Source organism: Caretta caretta, chromosome 21, assembly GCF_965140235.1.
Source record: "Caretta caretta isolate rCarCar2 chromosome 21, rCarCar1.hap1, whole genome shotgun sequence".
Classification (NCBI taxonomy): domain Eukaryota; kingdom Metazoa; phylum Chordata; order Testudines; family Cheloniidae; genus Caretta; species Caretta caretta.
In genome coordinates, this window is record NC_134226.1 from 18,723,993 (window position 1) to 18,745,424 (window position 21,432).

Sequence of the window (21,432 nt, forward strand, 5' to 3'; positions counted from 1 at the left end):
ACTCTTTGAATATGGTCTTTCAACCAGTTGTGCACCCAACTTAGGGAAATGTGGTCTAGATAAAATTACAATAGCTTGCTTATGAGAATCTCATTTCAGACTGTGTCAAAAGCTTTTACTAAAATCAAGATATATCACTTCTACTGCTTCCCACCTATCCACGAAGCCAATAACCTTGTCAAATAAGGAAATTAGGTTGGTCTGGCATAATTTGTTCTTGACAAATCCATGCTGGCTATTCCCTATAATCCTATTATCCTCCAGGTGCTTACAGATTGATTAATAATTTGCTCCAGTATCTTTCCAGGTATCTTCAGTGTAACCTGGCCTTATAAAACCTGTGTGGAGAGCAATGCCAATAAGGTACAATATCCTCATGACCAGAAGTTCCTTCAGCAAATACTAGCGTGTCTCATTTCTCTCTAGAATTGTGGCCTTGTCTACATAGGCAAGTTCCATCAGTTTAGCTTAAATCATTTTTAAAACCGATTTCATTAAACTGGTGCACTTATTTCAGTTTAAGAATAGCTTATTTGGGTTTACCTAGAAGTTCTTAGTCAGCGTAAACTAAACTAAAGAAAGCCACTCCAGTAAGAGAATTCATATTAATGTTTGTACTAGTTTAACTAAATCAGTTTAAATTTACATCTTAGGCCAAGTCTACACTATCACTTACTTTGGTATAACTTATGTCACTCAGGGTGTGAATATAGGGGTACCATACATCCATATTTTCCCAGACATGTCCGACTTTTTGGTTCTTAAATTGCCCTCTGGGAGGAATTTTTAAATATCTAAAAATGTCTGGGATTTTGCCATGATTATTTTTCCCCAAAGACGAGTTGATCATTCAAGAAAGAGAGTGAATGTTGATCATTTGAGAAAGAAAGTGAATGTTGATCACTCCAGAGAGTACCTGTTTTTTCCCCCTAGCTCCCAGTGCTTGTGCTGCGAAACAGGTGTTTTGCGCAGCTGGGAGGGAGGGGGAACGCCGTGCGCTCAGGGGAGGAGGTGGGGCTGGGGCAGGGATTTGGGGAAGGGGTCCAATGGGGCAAGGAGGAGGCGGAGACTTTGGGGAAGGGATTGGAATGGGGCGGGAAAGGGGTGGAGTTGGGGCAGGGCCAGGGCCAGGGCCAGGGCCAGGGGTGCATGAGCAAATATGCCTCTGGCCATGGAGTGTCCTTTTTTTGAATGTTCAAATAGGGTAACCCTAGTGAATAAGCCACCCCTGAGTGATGTAAGTTACACTGACTTAAGCACTGGTATGGACAGTGCTATGTCGAAAGGGCTACTGCTGCTTGTCCAGTTATCACAGAGCATCTTCACTGCAGAAACACTGCAGCTGTGCCGATATAGTGCTTCCAGAGTAGACTAGCCCTTTCTTCTGTATGCAGCCCTTAGACTATCAGAAGCAGGCTCCTAATCTTTCCTGGGTTTGGGTGAGTCTATGCCTGTCATATTGACAGTTTGTCTCTCTCACCTCCAATATAAGATATTTCCTCGCCCACCTTGTCTCTCAAATATCAGGAAAAAATCAGCTACCTGGGAAAAAGGGAGCTCCAGGTGGCAGCGAAAGAAAGAAACCCTGCAGGAGGGCTGGGAGTCGCCCGGAGACATGTGGCCTGTACTCCCTGTTCTGGACAGAACCCCAGGGCTGGACAACAAAGGGGTCAGTGTGACCATGATCTGCGGCCGCAAGCGATAGCGACCAGGGCCTCTTGTAGGGAATTAATTAATACTGCATCAAACACTGGGAATGGGGGGGGGCCTCTGATTTTTATAACCCAAGTAGCCTGTACTCTGTGGGCCGCAGAGCCCCCCCTACAACAGACTACCTGTGCGCCCGAGTCTCCCTCTCCCTGTAAGAAAGGGGCCTTGATGGGGGGCCGCGAGCACCAGGCACCCCGTGGCCTGCGGGTGGGAGCGCCTGGCACAATGGCCCCCCCACGGGGCGTGGGAGCCCCTGGGGCACGCTCGCTCCCCCAGGCGGAGGGGCGGGGGCCTCGCCACGGCGCCCGGCCGGCCGGACTCTTTTCTCTCCCGGCTCGGCGGAGGTGCACGGCCCGCTCTGGCGGCGCTCGGCGACCAGCGTCTGTTGGTGGATTGTTCGCAGGCGGCTGGCTGAGGAGCTGCCGGCGCCCGAGCCCGGCCATGGCCGAGTTCCTGCCGCCGCCCGAGTGCCCCGTGTTCGAGCCCAGCTGGGAGGAGTTCGCGGACCCCTTCGCCTTCATCCACAAGATCCGACCCATCGCCGAGCAGACCGGCATCTGCAAGGTGCGGCCGCCGCCGGTGAGTGCCCAGGGCCCGGCGCCGCCCGCATGGCGCCGCGAGCGGAGCGGCCCTTTGTGCGCGGCCCGCGGGGGCCCGGGGGAGCGGCGCCGAGCCGGGAGCCCCCGTCGGGCACGGAGCCCGGCCCGCTGGCCCCAGCGCAGGGCTCCGGCCGGCGGAGAGGCTCGGCCGGACCCTGGGGTGCGGGGCCGCCGCCCGCCCGCCCGCCGAGCAGCCCGCGCTGCCCACGCGCGGCGGAGACGTGGCCTCCCGTGGCAGCAGCGCGCGGGCAGCCCGCGGGGCGTGAGGCGAGCCCCGTGAGGCGAGCCCCGCCGGGCGAGCTGTCCTGCGGCCCGGACAGCCCCGGTGCCCCTCGCCCGGGACGGTGAAAGCGACGCGAAGGCCTTTGTTTCCATACCTGCCGGGAGAGGGGAGCTCGTCCCAGGGCCGGCGGGCTCCGCTCCCCCCCCCCCCCCCCCCCCGGCGAGGAGCCGGGCTCGGACCGGGGCGAGTCGAGCCGCTGCGTCGAGCCTTAAGCTGCCACCGCGGCCAGATCCTGGCGATTGAACCGCTGCCGTGCGTGGACCTGGAGCCGCCGCTCTGTAGAGACCCAAGCCGGGCAGCTGGCTGGGTGTTGCCCTCCATGTTGGCATTGTCGAGGGCTCGGGCTCTGGCTTCCTCTCTCTGCCTTTCTCTGAGTCCAGAGTGACATTTCTGCGGCCCTCCTAGAGGTTTGGTTTAGTTTAGTTTTTAATAGAGTTACCCATTGTCTTATCTTGAACAACATGTAACTAACTTGTCAGCATAGACTTTTGAATGGTATCTTTTTTCTTTTTGAATCATAGGCAGACATGACCACCATTTTAGAATCCAATACATAGTGGGAAAAGTAGTAAGTCTTGATCACTCTATACGTGTAAACTGACACTTTAACATGCCGCAAAATGAGCCTGTAATTTCCTTTCTTTAATTGAATAGTTAACACTTCTCAAATTTTATTGGCTGGAGTTAGTATAAAAAAGCTTGAAGTGTAGTTCTAATCCTTGTTTTTATGTAAAACAGTGAACTAGAATTACTTTGGTGAGAGGGGTCTTGTTGAATAAAGATTTAGCTTGATAAAAGTGGGTGTACATTGTCTTTATTTTGAGGAAAGTGTTCTTATCCTAAAGGATAGGGTGGTATAGGTATCTTGAAATAGCTAATGTGACAACAACAAGAAGAGTAGCTGCTACTCTCTTTATTTAAGTGATCAAAAGAGTTAAGTCTCCTCCAATAAGAGGTGAGGATAAAGACACATTTTTGTGGGCTTCATTTCAGAAATAATTTCTCTGCATTCTGAGTATCAAGAGTTTTATATATGAACTTTTTTATCATACACTTGGCATTCTTAAACATATTGAACTGAAATAAAATGAAGTAACTTGCTGTATTTTACACACTGAGACTATAAATGTTCATAATCAGATTGAGTAAAATAAGCTGCATCATACAGTAAGATCTACAGATAATACTGTCTTTTGGAAGAGGACCCACAACATTGCAATTGCATGTATGCACACACACACACACACACACACACACACTTCTTAACTCAGTAATTAGTGAAAAAGGGCAAAAATGTGTATTACCTGTGTACTATGAAGCTAAGTGCCGACTTCATAATTGAGGTTATAAAACCGTTTTTATTGTCCCCCCCCCCCCCCCAATTTGTGTAGAATAATTCTCTCTGGATGGGATATGATCAGCTATGGTTTTCAGCAACTGATCAAAACTGACGTTTTATATACCCTTTTTGAAGAACCACTTTTCAAAACTAATGAATATGCTATTTGCTTGCTAGTTTACTATTAATTTTGTTCTATATGGTTTCTTAAGAGCTATGCTCCTTAACGGGGAAGTCAGAAATGGATGGGACCTCTACAGGCTAAAATAATTTAATGCACCTTTGTCCCCTTGCCAAAGAGAGATGTTTTCAATTATCTAACCCGTCCCTCCTACCCTCACCCCCCCAAAAAAACCTCACCAAAATGGCAAAATCCAACTGATACTGGTTATATGAATGACTATATATTTCACTGGCTTTTTGATGGGAATTCTTTGGGGGGATCAGCAAACATGTGGACAAGGGTGATCCAGTGCAGCCATAGAGTACTGGGATTTTCAGAAAGCCTTTGACAAGGTCCCTCACCAAAGGCTCTTAGGCAAACTAAGCAGCTGTTGGATAAGAGGAAAGGTCCTCTCATGGATCAGTGACCAGTTAAAAGACAAGAAACAAAGGGTGGGAGTAAATGATCAGTTTTCAGAATGGAGAGAGGTAAAAAAAAGGTATCTCCCAGGAATCTGTATGTGGCTAGTGTTCAACATATTCATAAATGATCTGGAAAAAAGGGTGAACAGTGAGGTAGCAAAATTTGCAGATGATACAAAATTACTCAAGATAGTTAAGTTGTAAGCAGACTGTGAAGTGTTACAAAGGGATCTCCAAAACCGGGCAACAAAATGGCAGGTGACAGTCAGTGTTGGTAAGTGCAATGTAGTGCATATTGGAAAATATTATCCCAACTATACATACAAAATGATGGGGTGTAAATTAGCTGTTACCACTCAAGAAAGAGATTTTGGACTAATTGTGGATAGTTCTCTGAAAACATCTGCTCAATCTGCAGTGGCGTTCCAAAAAGCGAACGTTAGGAACCACTCGGAAAAGGATAGATAAGACAGTAAATATCATAATGACTCTATATAAATCCATGGAACGCCCATATCTTGAATACTGTGTGCAGTTCTGGTTGCCCTATACCCTATCTCAAAAAAGATATATTAGAAATGGAAAAAGTACAGAGCAGGGCAACAAAATGATTAGAGATATGGAACAGCTTCCATATGAAGAGAGATTTAAAAAGACCTGGAATATTCAGCTTGGAAAAGAGACCACTGAGGGGGAGGAATATGATAGAGGCCTATAAAATCATGAATGGTGTGGAAAAAGTGAATAATGAAGTGTTGTTTACCCCTTCACATAACACAAGAATTAGGGGTTGCCTGATGAAATTAATAGGCTGCAGGTTTAAACCAACCAAAATGAAGTACTTCTTCACACAACACATGGTCAACCTGTGGAACTCATTGTCAGGGGATGTTGTGCAGACCAAAAGTATAACTTGGTTCAAAAAAGAATTAGACAAGTTCATGGCTATTAGCCAAGATGGTCAGGGATGCAACCCTGTGCTTCCCCTAATCCTCTGACTGCCAGATCCTGGGACTGATCACTTGATGATTGTCCTGTTCTGTTCATTCCCTTTGAAGCATTTGGTACTGGTCACTGTCGGAAGACAGGACACTGGGCTAGATGGACCATTGGTATGTATATTCTTATGTTTTTAATGTACATATTTAGAGCCAGGTTGAGAACGGGGGGGAGGGATAGCTCAATGGTTTGAGCTTTGGCCTGCTAAACCCAGGGTTGTGAGTTCAATCCTTGAGGGGGCCATTTAGGGATCTGGGGCAAGAATTGGGGATTGATCCTGCTTTGAGCAGGGGGTTGGACTAGATGACCTCCTGAGGTTCCTTCCAACCCTGATATTCTATGAACAGTGGGAGGTCCTGGTGTAGAACACTTCATGTCTAAATGGAAGCTGTGCCCTCATGAAAATCTGGCCCCCATAGCTGTTGTTTATCCTAGATACTTGAGCCAGTCAGAGTACCAGTAGTACAGTGTGTCCACATTATTTTAAGGCTTGCTTAAATTCCTATAAAGTCTCTGTTCAATGCTATTTCTAGTCCTTTTTCTCAAAATGGAGTCTGGATGAATGCTTATTCCCAGTTCTTCCTGAGAAACTGCTGAAGCATTTGAAAAGCTTTGTGTTCTTGGTCTACAGTAGTGTCAAGTATGATCCTGCTGATCTCAGAAGTAATAGGATGAGGAAGAATTTTTTTCCTTAAAACCAGGATATTTGTTAGCCTTTGTTGGTTCTTATGGTGTAACATGGAGACCTTTATTTGAGGTGAAATAAATCCCAAGAATGTACACAGTGCAGCAAAGGTTGAAATCTAAAAATATCCAGGTGAATGAGCCTCTGAGCCTTACCTACATTCTTTACAGGATCTGCCTCCCAGCTCACTCTGAGGCAAACAGACATTACTGCCTGCCAGTGTCCAGATGAGCATGGAATTCATAATGCAGTCACTAGTCTTGCATTCACTATCACTTGTGTTGCACTTGTGAATAATCATCAGTGGATGGAAGAAGGCTTTTGGGTATGAGTCACAGCCAAAGACTGGTGGAACCTAGTTGTAGTCGTGATCTGGAATGACCAGAATTGGCGGCATAACTTCAGGATCAGAAAGGAGACATTTCTTTACCACTTTGGTAGATTAACCCTCACGTTTCAGTGCCATATCACAAGGATGAGAGCTCCCTATGCTATGGAAAAGAATGGTAATGGCAGTGGAAGCTCTCCATTTGTGATAGTTACTGGTCTTCTGGTGCACCAGTTTGGTGTTGATAAATCCCTGGCAGGTACTGTTGTGGTGAAAGCTTTGCAGGAGATGTGATCAAGATGGCCAGTGTGTCAGAAATCATTGAGGGATTAAGCAGCTGAGAGCATGGGCAGCAGGTATAATAGGCCAGGGGAGGCACTGCCACTGCTACCAGACCCCTGGTTGCGGCCTTTTTTGGGGGGGGGGGTTGTTTTATTATGCCCCATGCAGGTTCCGGGGCGGCTGAGGCGGCGGTATGTGCTATTCAGCTTTCTGGGTTCATCAATAATCTCCCTGGACACCAGAGAGAATACTGATGAACCCAGGAAGCTGAATAGCAAATACCACCTACTCAGCTGCCCTGGAACCTGCATGGGGTATATGAAACACTTATTTGGACGAAGTATGAGGCTTTTCCCCACAGAGGCTTGGAGTCTGGGGAGGTGAGGCATGGCTGCGGCTGGCCCGGGGCTCCTTGGGACTCCTTGAGGGGAGGAGGAGATGGGACTCATGGCTGTGGCGGAGGGACGAGTTCTCTGGGCTCCAGCTGTGCGGGGAGGTTGATTGAGAACCATTTTATCTCAAGAGTATATTTTATACTGCCTCCCCAAGAAGTTGAGTCCACCAACAGGACTCACTACCTTATGGCAATGCCAGAATTCCCCAAAACTCTGGGTTTTCTAAAGTGGTCAAAGGGAATTCCCTTCTCTCCTCCTCCTCCCCCGCCCATTTCCACCAGCATTGACATTAAATTTAAAACTGGAATGAACCTTCTGGGTCATGAAATCCAGGCCCCTGTTCTCACAGGCAAGCCTGTTAAGTGATTGTGTTTTGTTTCATTTGTAATTCAGGGTGCCCCTGCAATACCTACATTTGCCATTTTTGACCTACATTGACTAATTTTAGCAGTTATTATGTTTTCCTGCTGCTTTTTATGTAACATGGAAAAGCAAAGGTGAAGTTTTCTGTGAATAGTGGTGTGCTGAGGAAGCTGTACTGGCATCAAACTATGCACAGGCAGCACAGCTTGTGATTGGTGCGCTGCATAAAGTAGAAATGTGTTGTTGATATATTCTCAAACTAAGAGTGGGAAAATTGGATACAGAACAGTGGATTTAATATGAACTAGTATTATGTTTATATGCTGTGAAGTGGTGAGATTTCTTTTTTATGCATTTAAAGTAGGGCTGGGCAAACTTTTTGGCCTGAGGGCCACATCGGGATTGCGAAACGGCACGGAGGGCCGGGTAGGGAAGGCTGTACCCCCCAAACAACCTGGCTCCCTTCCCCTGACTGCCCCCCCTCAGAACTCCTGACCCATCCCACCCCCCCTGCTCTTTGTCCCCTGACCGCCTCCTCCAGGGACCCCCTGCCGCGAACCGCCCCCCCAGGAGCCCACCCTCTATCCAACCCCCCCTGACTGCCCCGACCCCTATCCACTGCCCTGACCCCTAACAGAGCCCCTGGAACCCCCGATTCATCCAGCCCCCCCCCCCCACTCCTTGTCCCCTGACTGCCCCTCCAACCCATCCCGCTCCCTGCCTCCTGACTGCCTCCTGTGACCTCCTGCCCCTTATTCAACTAACTCCCACCCCCTTACCATGCCGCTCAGAGTGGCAGAACAGGCTTATTGGAAAGCTTGGGAGGTGGGCGGGCGCAAGCCATAGAATCATAGAATATCAGGGTTGGAAGGGACCTAAGGAGGTCATCTAGTCCAACCCCCTGCTCAAAAGCAGGACCCATACCCAATTAAATCATCCCAGCCAGGGCTTTGTCAAGCCTGACCTTAAAAACTTCTAAGGAAGGAGATTCCACCACCTCCCTAGGCAACGCATTCCAGTGTTTCACCACCCTCCTAGTGAAAAAGATTTTCCTAATATCCAACCTAAACCTCCCCCACTGCAACTTGAGACCCTTACTCCTTGTCCTGTCCTCTTCCACCACTGAGAATAGTCTAGAACCATCCTCTTTAGAACCACCTCTCAGGTAGTTGAAAGCAGCTATCAAATCCCCCCTCATTCTTCTCTTCTGCAGACTAAACAATCCCAGTTCCCTCAGCCTCTCCTCATAAGTCATGTGTTCCAGACCCCTAATCATTTTTGTTGCCCTTCGCTGGACTCTCTCCAATTTATCCACATCCTTCTTGTAGTGTGGGGCCCAAAACTGGACACAGTACTCTAGATGAGGCCTCACCAATGTCGAATAGAGGGGGACGATCACGTCCCTCAATCTGCTCGCTATGCCCCTACTTATACATCCCAAAATGCCATTGGCCTTCTTGGCAACAAGGGCACACTGCTAGCTCATATCCAGCTTCTCGTCCACTGTCACCCCTAGGTCCTTTTCCGCAGAACTGCTGCCTAGCCATTCGGTCCCTAGTCGGTAGCGGTGCATTGGGTTCTTCCGTCCTAAGTGCAGGACCCTGCACTTATCCTTATTGAACCTCATCAGATTTCTTTTGGCCCAATCCTCCAATTTGTCTAGGGCCCTCTGTATCCTAACCCTGCCCTCCAGCGTATCTACCACTCCTCCCAGTTTAGTATCATCCGCAAATTTGCTGAGAGTGTAATCCACACCATCCTCCAGATCATTTATGAAGATATTGAACAAAACCGGCCCCAGGACCGACCCCTGGGGCACTCCACTTGACACCGGCTGCCAACTAGACATGGAGCCATTGAGCACTACCCGTTGAGCCCGACAATCTAGCCAACTTTCTACCCACCTTATAGTGCATTCATCCAGCCCATGCTTCCTTAACTTGCTGACAAGAATACTGTGGGAGACCGTGTCAAAAGCTTTGCTAAAGTCAAGATACAATACATCCACTGCTTTCCCTTCATCCACAGAACCAGTAATCTCATCATAGAAGGCGATTAGATTAGTCAGGCATGACCTTCCCTTGGTGAATCCATGCTGACTGTTCCTGATCACTTTCCTCTCCTCTAAGTGCTTCAGGAGCCATGCGTGGCGGCATGACTGTGGGGGAGCGGGGACACTGGGGGAGGGGCTGGGGGCTGGTTAGCCTCCCCGGCCAGGAGCTCAGGGGCCTGGCAGGACAGTCCCGCGGGCCATAGTTTGCCCACCTCTGGTTTAGAGTATGCTTTATTTATTATGCTTATTATTTACATGATGAATACATTTAAGGAGTAGGTTATTGTAAAATTTGTCATTCATGTGGTTGGGTTATAATCTGGATAACACCATGGATTTGTTGGTAAGGACACGCTATGGTGTATTGATGTTTAAGAACAGTATCATTGCAGTACAGATTGACTATCTATAGTGATGCAATGCTTTACAAAATATGAGGTCTAAGAAGAGGAAAAGTAGAGAGAGGTTATTCATGGAGGTGCACTGGTACAGAAACAAGGATTCAATCTTGGTTGGAGGAGTATAAAATAAGGGTCATGGCAGGATAAGAATCTTAAATTCATGAAAAGGAAGGACTGATTCCAGTAGAAGAACAAGGAAATGATGCAAAAATTTGAGGTGCAGAGGGAAGACCAAGAGGTAACATTATACTGTAACTATCTTACAGTTCAGCTCTGACATTAAGAAAGTAACATGTACAAGAGGAAGGGAGTATGTCTGGAAGATCTTAGAGCAGCTACTATTTTTAAATCAGCAAGTCCAGATAACGTGTATCCAATAATTTTAAAAGAACTGGCTGAGGAGCTCGCTGGACCATTAATGTTGATTTTTAATAAGTCTTGGAGCGCTAGGGAAGTTCCAGTAGACTGGAAGAAAGCTAATGTTGGCCAATATTTAGAAAGAGTAAATGGTATTACCCAGTTATTTATAGGCCTGTCTGTTTGACATCAGTCCTGGGCAAGATAATGGACCAGCTGTTACAGGACTCGATTATAAAGAATTAAAGGAGGGTAATGTAATTAATTGCAATCAGAATTGGTTTATGGAAAATGTATCCTGTCAAACTAACTTGACATCTTTTTGTGATGAGATTACAAATTTGGTTGATAAAGTTAATAGTGTTGACGTAAACATACTTATAAACTTTTGTAAGGCATTTGACCTGGTACCACATGACGTTTTGATTTAAAAAACAAATAACTTAGAACAATATAAAATTAACCTGGCACACACAAAATGGAATAAAAACTGGCTAACTGTTTGGTCTCAGTATGTAACAATAAATGGGAAATCATCAAGTGTGTATGTTTCTGGTGGGGTCCTTCAGGGATCGTTTCTTGGCTCTGTGCTATTTAACGTTTTTATCAGTGACCTGGAAGAAAACATAAAATCATCACTGATAAAATTACAGAGGACACAAACATTGGGGGAATGGTAAATAATGAGGAGGACAGCTCACTGATTCAGAGTGACCTAGATCGCTTGGTAAACTGGGCACAAGGAAACAATATGTGTTTTAATGTGTTTAAATGTAAATGAATCCATCTGGGAACAAAGAATGGAGGCCATATTTACAGGATGGGGGAAGTCTGTCCTGAGAAGCACTGACTCCGAAAAAGATGTGGGGGTTGTGGTGGATAATCAACTGAATATGAGTGTGACACTGTGGCCAAAAAAGCCAATGCAGTCCCAGGCTGCATAAATCGGGAAATCTGGAATAGGAATAAAGAGGTTATTTTACCTCTGTATTTGGCACTGCTGCTGGAATACTGTGTCCTTTTCTGGTGCTCACAATTGAAGAATGTTGATAAATTGGAGATGGTTCAAAGAAGAGCCACAAGAATGTTTAAAGGCTTAGAAAACATCCCTTGTAGTGCTAGACTCAAGGAGCTCAATCTATTTAATTGAACAAAGAGAAGGTCAAGAGGTGACTTGATTAGTCTGTAACAGTGGAAATTAGTCTCTCCATTTGTGAGCCCCTAAAATATTTCAAGTGGAGGTATGGATCCTTTGGAAATCTTAAACGTAGTCTGCAGACCTGCAGGGGTCCTTGGACCACAGGTTGAAAACCACTATAAGTATCTGTATCGGGAACACATCTTGATAATGAACTTCTCAGTTTAACCAAGAAAGGTATAACACTGTCCAGTGGCTAGAAATCGAAGTTGGACAAATTCAGACTGGAATAATAGTTTAAAATTTTAATGGTGAGAGTAATTAACCATTGGAACAATTTGCCAAGGGTTGTGATGGATTCTCCATCAGTCGCAATTTTTAAATCAAAATTGGACGTTTTTCTAAAAGATCTTCTTTAGAAATTATTTTTGGGAGGTTCTGTGGCCTGTTATATAGGAGTTCAGATGAGATGATCACAATGATTCCATCTGAACTTGGAATGTATGGATTTAGGGACAATATTTTCTCTTACGAGTGCATTTTGTTAGAGTACTCCTTCAGGTTTCCACTTCCTTGTCGTGGAATGGAAAACCTCGAAAAAGGTTTGTGTGGGAGCTGAGGATTAGAGTGCAGTCCAATTGCTGTTGTCCTGATTGATGCCATGTTTTTGGGCAGGTGGTTCAGAGGCTAGTTTTCAGCAGTCAGTTTTTGTTGGGCCTTTATTTGTTAAACAATTCCAACTGCAATTGTCAGTCTTCCCTTTGCATCTCCCTCTCATTCCTTATATATTTTGAATAATTTCCTTGTCCTTCTACTGGAATCATTCCTTCCTTTTCATTAATTTAAGATTATTGTCCTACCTTTTGGTGATAATTACTCTTATTTTATACTCCTTCAACCAAGCCTGAAACCTTGTTTGTGTATCAGTGCACCTCCCATGAATATCCTTTCTCTGCTTTTCCTCCTCTTAGACATCACATTTTCTCTTTGGACTAGAAATTGAAGGGATAGCGTACTACAGGGATGTTGTCATTATCCCAAAATCAAGCAGTAAAAATGAGGAAACTCAAGTTGAAGTACTATTAAATGCTAAAAGAAAAGCAGTACTTGTGGCACCTTAGAGACTAACCAGTTTATTTGAGCATAAGCTTTTGTGAGCTACAGCTCACTTCATCTGATGATCTAAGGTGCCACAAGTACTCCTTTTCTTTTTGCGAATACAGACTAACACGGCTGTTCCTCTGAAACCTATTAAATGCTAAATGTTAAGGTATGGAAATGCACAGTTGGCACCTAAACAACCATAAGTCCACTCTGATAAACATTTTAAAGCAGGTCCAGATAACTCCAACCCCAGTTGTCTGTGGAGCTGTCTGGATTGTTGGTGTTAGATTTTCAATAAATCTTGGAATTCAGGGAAAGCTTGAGAGTACTGGAAGAAAACCAATGTGCCCAGTTAGCTTGACATACTCTTGGACAAAATAATGGAATGGCTAAGAAGAGACTCTCAGTAAGGACCTAAATAAGCTGGTAACTGTTGCCATTCAACATAATAAAATGAAAAATGGGCCCTTTCAGATGGGCTTGGTAATGTAATTGTTTCAAAAAACAAGTTTGATAAAGGTAATTGTGTTAACATTTTTTTTGACTTATATAAGTCATTTGAATTAAAAATCAGTATTATGCAAAATCAATATAGCACATTGAATGGCTTAGAAACTAGCTAAGAAGTTAATGTAATTGTTCATAAGGAATCAATAATAGATTTTTTTTTTTTTTAATGGGGATGTCACTGGTTCTCAGGGCACTGCTATCTAATATTTTTATCAAAGATCTGGAAGAAAATTTAATTGGTGATTAAAATTTGCAGGGAGCAGTGGAGTGGTAAATAATGGTGTGGATAGATCACTGTTACATAGCCATTTGGATTGCTTGATAAATTGGGCATGATGAAACAATAAGCATTTCAGTTTGGCTACATGCAAGGCCATACATCTACGAACAAAGAATGTAGATCACACTTTCAGGATGAGGGACTTGGTCTTAAAGGCCAAATGAGTTAAAAGTGTTTAAACTCTTTCACTGTCCAACATTAAAACAGTTATATAAAGGTTCATTTTTTTTTCCCAGAGAAGTCGTTGTTTATTTGGTTTTGTTGGCAAATGCCCAAAAGCATTTTAAACTTGAAAGTTTATTGACCAAACACAAGAAAGAACAAAAAATCAAAACAAGCATTGATATTGAAACGGAAACTGAGGAATTATGCAAAAACATTCAAAACCTATTTAAGTCTCTCTCTCTTTTTGGAGGGAAAATATCAGTCTCTTATTTTCACCAATAACCTTTCTTTGATGAAAAGGACAAGTTTAATTTTACTCTATCCTGATGTATGAAGGGTATTTATTCACTTCTACTTTTTTCCCCCCAGACAGACACAAGGGGATGAAAGATGGGCTAGAAAAGGTGGGGCAAATACGGCTTTTGTTGATGATTTTTGGAACACTGGACGGTTGTTCAGTTACAAATGGATGCTTTTTGACTGGCAGGTTGACCATAACATCTGTTGCTTGGACCCTGGTTTGCATTCTGGTCAGGGACATCATCTGGTTGGATCCTTTTCTCCTTAGATGGGGGCAGGTTTGTGGATATCTCATCTTGCTGTGCTGATGCAGTGCTGTTAATTTCAGGATTTCATGAAAAGCCTAGAGAGAGAGGGTAGGAGGAAAGAAATAGTGGGACAGAAAGTAGCAGAAAAGCGGGGAGGGAGGCAGGACAGGTTCGTAGAATCATAGAATATCAGGGTTGGAAGGGACCTCAGGAGGACATCTAGTCCAACCCCCTGCTCAAAGCAGGACCAATCCCCCCCTAAATCATCCCAGCCAGGGCTTTGTCAAGCCTGACCTTAAAAACTTCTAAGGAAGGAGATTCCACCACCTCCCTAGGTAACTCATTCCAGTGTTTCACCACCCTCCTAGTGAAAAAGTTTATCCTAATATCCAACCTAAACCTCCCCCACTGCAACATGAGACCACTACTCCTTGTTCTGTCATCTGCTACCACTGAGAACAGTCTAGATCCATCCTCTTTGGAACCCCCTTTCAGGTAGTTAAAAGCAGCTATCAAATCCCCCCCTCAGGCTTCTCTTCCGCAGACTAAACAATCCCAGTTCCCTCAGCCTCTCCTCATAAGTCATGTGTTCCAGTCTCCTAATAATTTTTGTTGCCCTCCACTGAACGTTTTCCAATTTTTCCACATCCTTCTTGTAGTGTGGGGCCCAAACCTGGTCAGAATACTCCTGATGAGGCCTCACCAATGTTGAATAGAGGGGAATGATCACGTCCCTCGATCTGCTGGCAGTGCCCCTACTTATACATCCCAAAATGCCATTGGCCTTCTTGGCAACAAGGGCACACTGCTGACTCATACCCAGCTTCTCGTCCACTGTAACCCCTAGGTCCTTTTCTGCAGAACTGCTGCCTAGCCATTCGGTCCCTCGTCTGTAGCGGTGCATGGGATTCTTCCGTCCTAAGTGTGGGACTCTGCACTTATCCTTATTGAACCTCATCAGATTTCTTTTGGCCCAATCCTCCAATTTGTCTAGGGCCCTTGGTAACCTATCCCCACCCTCCAGCATATCTACCTCTCCTCCCAGTTTAGTGTCATCTGCAAACTTGCTGAGAGTGCAATGCACACCATCCTCCAGATCATTAATGAAGATATTGAACAAAACCGGCCCGAGGGCAGACCCTTGGGGCACTCCACTCAATACCAACTGCCAACTAGACATGGAGCCATTGATCACTACTCGTTGAGACCGACAATCTAGCGAGCTTTCTATCCACCTTATAGTCCATTCATCCAGCCCATACTTCTTTAACTTACTGGCAAGAATACTGTGGGAGACAGTGTCAAAAGCTTTGCTAAAGTCAAGGAACAACACGTCCACTGCTTTTCCCTCATCCACAGAACCAGTTATCTCGTCATAGAAGGCAATTAGATTAGTCAGGCATGACTTGCCCTTGGTGATTCCATGCTGACTGTTTCCTCTCCTTAAGTGCTTCAGAACTGATTCCTTGAGGACCTGCTCCATGATTTTTCCAGGGACTGAGGTGAGGCTGACTGGCCTGTAGTTCCTAGGATCCTTCTCCTTCCCTTTTTTACATGTCTTTGTGGTCCTGGCAGTTAGTGATCCCCACTGATGAGCTGAGGACTGGATGTCGTGATATGATTTTCAGGACTCACAGGTGAAAGATAAAATTCCTTAAACAAGAGCAAGGCCTGATGGCCTTCCTCTAGGGAAAAAATCCTTTGGTCTGCTCTGCTCCCTCTGGCTTGGGGTTGATGAGATGAGAGCAGGTGAGATTTTTCAATCTCTTTTTAAGAATTCAAAAAGTGGAAAAAGTGAGTGGTACAGTTTATCCCCTCATTAGTTTGTCCACAAATTAGGTCTAATAGCTGCCACACCAGATTGTCTATTAATTTCTGGACCCACATCTTCTTTTTTAATTATTCGAATCTCAACATAATCCTTGAATATATCAGGCCTTTTTTGTTTGGACTAATTTAGACTCTGTCTGGTTTTCTTGCACTTGTTCATAACATTCTTTACTGGAAATAACTTGGCCTATTTTCCGTGGTTAGCAGGCAAAAAGTTATGTTGTTACACCTTTGAACTTTTACATTGTTTTTACAGTTGAGCTCATAAATAGGGTAAATTTCTAGGCACAGTAATCACAACAGACACTATCCTGGAAACTGACTGAAAAAGAATTTGGGTTTGTGGTGAAAACCAATTAAATATGAATTGCCGGAGGGATGCTGTGGTTGAAGGAGCTAATGCCATACTTGGAAGGTATAAACAGAGGAGTGGGGGACTTTACCTCTGTATACAGCATGGGTGAGACCAATATTGGAGTACAGTGTGCAGTTCTGGTGTCCACATTTAAAAAGAATACTGCAAAGGTGGAGAGGGTACAGCAAAGAGCCTCCAAAATGATTCTAAGTTTGGAAAACATATTTTACAGTGAGAGACTTCAGGAACTTAATCTGTTTAGCTAATCAAAAAGAAAACTTAGAGAGGACTTCATATATATATAATCATAAGCAGCTTCTTGGGGACAAAATACATTAATGGCCATAGTGGCTCAGACCAATGGTCTATCTAGCCCAATATCCTGTCTTCTGACAGTGGTCAATGCCAGATATTTCAAAGGGAATGAACAGAACATGGCAATTATCGAATGATCCATCTCCTTGTTGTCCAGTCCCAGCATCTGTCCAGAGAGGCTTAGGAACACAGAGACCATGGGGTTGCATTCCTGACAATCTTGGCTAATAGCCATTCATGGACCTCTCCTCCATGAACTTAGTTAATTGTTTTTGGAACCCAGTTATAGTTTTATACTAAAGGGCCCTTTAGCCTAGTGGAAAAAGATGTAACAAGAACCAATGGCTGGAAGCTGAAGCCAGACAAATACAAATGAGGAATAAGGCGTATATTTCTAACAGTGAGGGTGATTAACCATTGGAACAAACTATCAAAAGATGTGGTGCATTCTTTTGAGATCTTTATGCTGAGATTGAATTGCTTCTTAAATTATATGCTCTAGTTCAAGCCTAAATTATTAGGTTTGATGCAGGAATTACTAGGTGAAATTCTCTGGTCTGTGTCATACAGGAGAGCAGACTAGATGATTCTAGTTATGAGATGGTCCCCATTCACTTTAAAACCAGTGAATCTGTCAGCCACTGTCTACGCTTAGCTAAACACTTCATGCTGAAAGGGAATAGTAGCCCGTGAGGGTAAGAGTTGTGGGTGGGTGGGGAGGAAGGGGATGCTGGGATTTGAGAATCACAGAGAAACTGAACTGAGAGTGTTAAGAATGGGTTGGGTAGTAGCCACTTGTACTGCACATACAGGGGAGAGAAAAGTGGTTGAGGGGAAGAGGTGGACTGTTGTGTCCTCCTGTGAGTCTCTATCTGCCTTTTACAAATATTAATGGCAACATAACATCAGTACTTGGGAAAACACTTCCCCCAAGCGTCACACATGCAGAGTGAGTTTCCACCAGTACGTTTTACAGTTAAAAAGATGCAAATTTCAGTTCCTCCTTAAGGTGCCTATGTCACGACCTCTGGAATCTTCTGCTGAGTGGTATCCATTGGGCCCTTTATCCCCTGCCCCTTGCAGAGGATTCTGAGGGTATAAAGTGGAGAGTGTAGTCACTCGGAACTGCCAAAGGTACATCAAGCTCATATCACACACAGCTTTTCTTATGTTTCTCAACTTCTCTTCTGCCCTTTCAAGGCTATTTTTGTTTTTAAGTTAGAAAAACTGACTGAGAAACTAGCTTTTTCTTTAAAAAGAAAAGGTGCTCACCCTGGATGGCAGTGCTTCTGAAGTGAAGTCAAATAAATCTGGCAATGTGCGGATCCAGCTTCTGGATTCGAGAAATTTGCTCAGTGCAGTTGTTCTCTACCCAGTTTAAGCAGTGTCCAGGAGGCCCCCCTTCACCCCCTAGTCTCATCTGACTGGCTCAGCCAGATGCTGAGGATCTGGCACTGTCACCCAAAACTGCTGGCATATGCAGCCTCAAGTCCCTGGATCTGTTGGGGTTGAAGGGAAATCAAGGCTGATGCTGAGGATCCAGCACTGCTGACCCAGGTGAATCACATGGAGAGTGGCTCTGTGCTCGGCAAAAGTAACATAGAGGACCAGACATTATGACTAGTATATGCAGTACCATGGACATAAGAACGGCCATACTGGGTCAGATCAAAGGTCCATCTAGCCCAGTATCCTGTCTTCCAACAGTGGCCAATGCCATGTGCCCCAGAGGGAATGAAAAGATAATCATCAAGTGATCCATTCCAAGTTGCTCATTCCCAGCTTCTGGCAAACAGATGGAACAGGGTGCAGAGTAGGGTATCATAATAGTGTCTGGTCCAAGCTGATGCTATCGGTACTCGGAGCTAGTGAACTTACTCATTCAGTGGCCCATCACCCAGCTGTCCCAGACCTAATCTCAGTTCAATGACCCATTAACCAGTGATCCTGGACCTTGTCTCTCAGTGCAGTGGATGAATCCTACATTGGTCATCATCAGCTATTTCTCGATACGGGGGTGATGTCTACTTCGGGGAGAAAGGTCACTCAGAGACTTAAGATGGCTCAGGAGTCCAATCTGTGCTCTATAGGTTTTTCCACATATAAGACAGGTGGTTGTTTGGAGAGAGCACAACTGCTGGCCAGGATGTTGTACACTTTCCTTCCTCTGCCGTTTCTCAGCCTCTTGAGCAAGACGATTCTCTTCAAAATGAGGTGAAGCTTGATAGGTGATGCGATGCCATTGCACCCTATTGTCAGCCAGCTCTTCCCAATTCGTGGAGTCAGTGCCTCCCTTCTTAAGATATATTTGGGTGTCCTTGTAGCGTTTCCTCTGTCCCCCGTGAATTCTCTTACCATGACTAAATTGAGAAAAGAGCTATATAAGTATCACCCATCTGCAGACAGTGGCCAGTCCAGCAAAGTTGATGTTTCATAATTTTTGCCTCAACACTGATGATGTTGGCGCAGAGAGAACACTGGCATTGATGTGACGATCTTCCCATCTGATAGAGAGAATCTTCCTACGGCAGTGTTGGCGGTACCACTACAGATGCTTATTGCTTTGGTATGTCATCCATGTCTCACACCCATAAAGAAGATTAGTCTTAACAGTGGATGTATTGTTTCTTGACTTTAGCAAAGCTTTTGACACTGTCTCCCACAGTATTCTTGTCAGCAAGTTAAGGAAGTATGGGCTGGATGAATGCACTATAAGGTGGGTAGAAAGTTGGCTAGATTGTCGGGCTCAACGGGTAGTGCTCAATGGCTCCATGTCTAGTTGGCAGCCGGTGTCAAGTGGAGTGCCCCAGGGGTCGGTCCTGGGGCCGGTTTTGTTCAATATCTTCATAAATGATCTGGAGGATGGTGTGGATTGCACTCTCAGCAAATTTGCGGATGATACTAAACTAGGAGGAGTGGTAGATATGCTGGAGGGCAGGGATAGGATACAGAGGGACCTAGACAAATTGGAGGATTGGGCCAAAAGAAATCTGATGAGGTTCAATAAGGATAAGTGCAGGGTCCTGCACTTAGGACGGAAGAACCCAATGCACAGCTACAGACTAGGGACCGAATGGCTCAGCATCTTTTCTGCGGAAAAGGACCTAGGGGTGACAGTGGACGAGAAGCTGGATATGAGTCAGCAGTGTGCCCTTGTTGCCAAGAAGGCCAATGGCATTTTGGGATGTATAAGTAGGGGCATAGCGAGCAGATCGAGGGACGTGATCGTCCCCCTCTATTCGACATTGGTGAGGCCTCATCTGGAGTACTGTGTCCAGTTTTGGTCCCCACACTACAAGAAGGATGTGGATAAATTGGAGAGAGTCCAGCGAAGGGCAACAAAAATGATTAGGGGTCTGGAACACATGACTTATGAGGAGAGGCTGAGGGGAAGCTGAGGGACCTGGGATTGTTTAGTCTGCAGAAGAGAAGAATGAGGGGGGATTTGATAGCTGCTTTCAACTACCTGAGAGGTGGTTCCAGAGAGGATGGTTCTAGACTATTCTCAGTAGAAGAGGACAGGACAAGGAGTAAGGGTCTCAAGTTGCAGTGGGGGAGGTTTAGATTGGATATTAGGAAAAACTTTTTCACTAGGAGGGTGGTGAAACACTGGAATGCGTTACCTAGGGAGGTGGTAGAATCTCCTTCCTTAGAAGTTTTTAAGGTCAGGCTTGACAAAGCCCTGGCTGGGATGATTTAATTGGGGATTGGTCCTGCTTTGAGCAGGGGGGGTTGGACTGGATGACCTCCTGAGGTCCCTTCCAACCCTGATATTCTATGATTCTAAGAGTAGGGATGATTACTGCATTGAAAATGTTAACAGTAAGGATAACTAACCATCAGAATAGTTGACTGGTGGAAATGGTGGATTCTTGTTCACTTGGCGTCTTAATTTTGACTGACATGTAGTCTTGATTAATGTTCTAGTTAAACCACAACATGGAGTATATACTGTGAAATTATAAGAAATTAATGATCCATCCTTGGCCTTAAAACTATGAATCTTTTGAGATAAACCAAAATAACTAATGTTAAATTCAACTGGTTAGGAGAGCTACTTGAAATATTAGTGTGAATGTACAGAGGCACTGGTAAATAACCTTTCTTTTTCAGTTCACAAGAACATCACTTGAATTTCAGATTGAATTGTGCTGATATTATGTATATTTATACTCCAATTTAGTTTATTCAATTGTAGCTGTAATATTGACATGGTCAGGCAAACATCAAAGGTATACAGTCACCTGAAGATGCAGGTAAGCACCTAGTGGGATTCCAGAAGCATCTAATTTACACTGAAAGTCAATGGGAGTTAGGCACCTAATTTGCTTAGATTTAATTTGCTAAATTCCTTTCTTACCCCAGATTAGTTTGACCATGAACTTGTGAGCAAGACTCACCAGCCAGACGTGTAAAAGAGGATTATCTGAACCACCTCAGCACTCTCTGACTCTTCAGAGGAAGGCATGTAGAAAGAACCCAGAATATATCTAGCCAATTGTTCATTGGAAGAAAAAATTCCTTTCTAACCCCTGCTGGTGATTCACTGGCGCCCTGAAGCATGAGATTTGATTATAGTCATTATCTTCATGCAGAGCTGCAAGTGTTATGAGCATGGTGAGGCCAGTGCAGGCAATCCTATTTTCCCCATTGCCTGTGAAGGAGGGGTATGATTAATAGATTCCAAGACCAAATGGGACCATTGTGATCATCTAGTCCAGTGGTGGGCAACCTGCGGGCGGCCCATGCGGCCCATGCGGGCGGCCCGCATGCGGCCCATCAAGGTAATCTGAGTGCAGGCCACAAAA

At 44.9% G+C, this 21,432-nt stretch overlaps 1 protein-coding gene across 8 annotated transcripts in view; it reads left to right on the plus strand.

Moving 5' to 3' along the window:
• Positions 1-1,920: 1,920 nt before the first annotated feature.
• KDM5B (lysine demethylase 5B) overlaps positions 1,921-21,432 on the plus strand; it is a 184,112-nt gene continuing 164,600 nt past the window's right edge. For 6 of the 8 annotated variants that reach the window (XM_048826607.2, XM_048826615.2, XM_048826612.2 and 3 more), the window contains exon 1: positions 1,921-2,289. In XM_048826607.2, the coding sequence (XP_048682564.2) occupies positions 1,936-2,289 (354 nt within the window). In that variant the 5' untranslated portion in view covers positions 1,921-1,935. The remainder of the gene's footprint in view (positions 2,290-21,432) is intronic. The other 2 variants (XM_048826608.2, XM_048826610.2) reach the window with 1 other exon arrangement.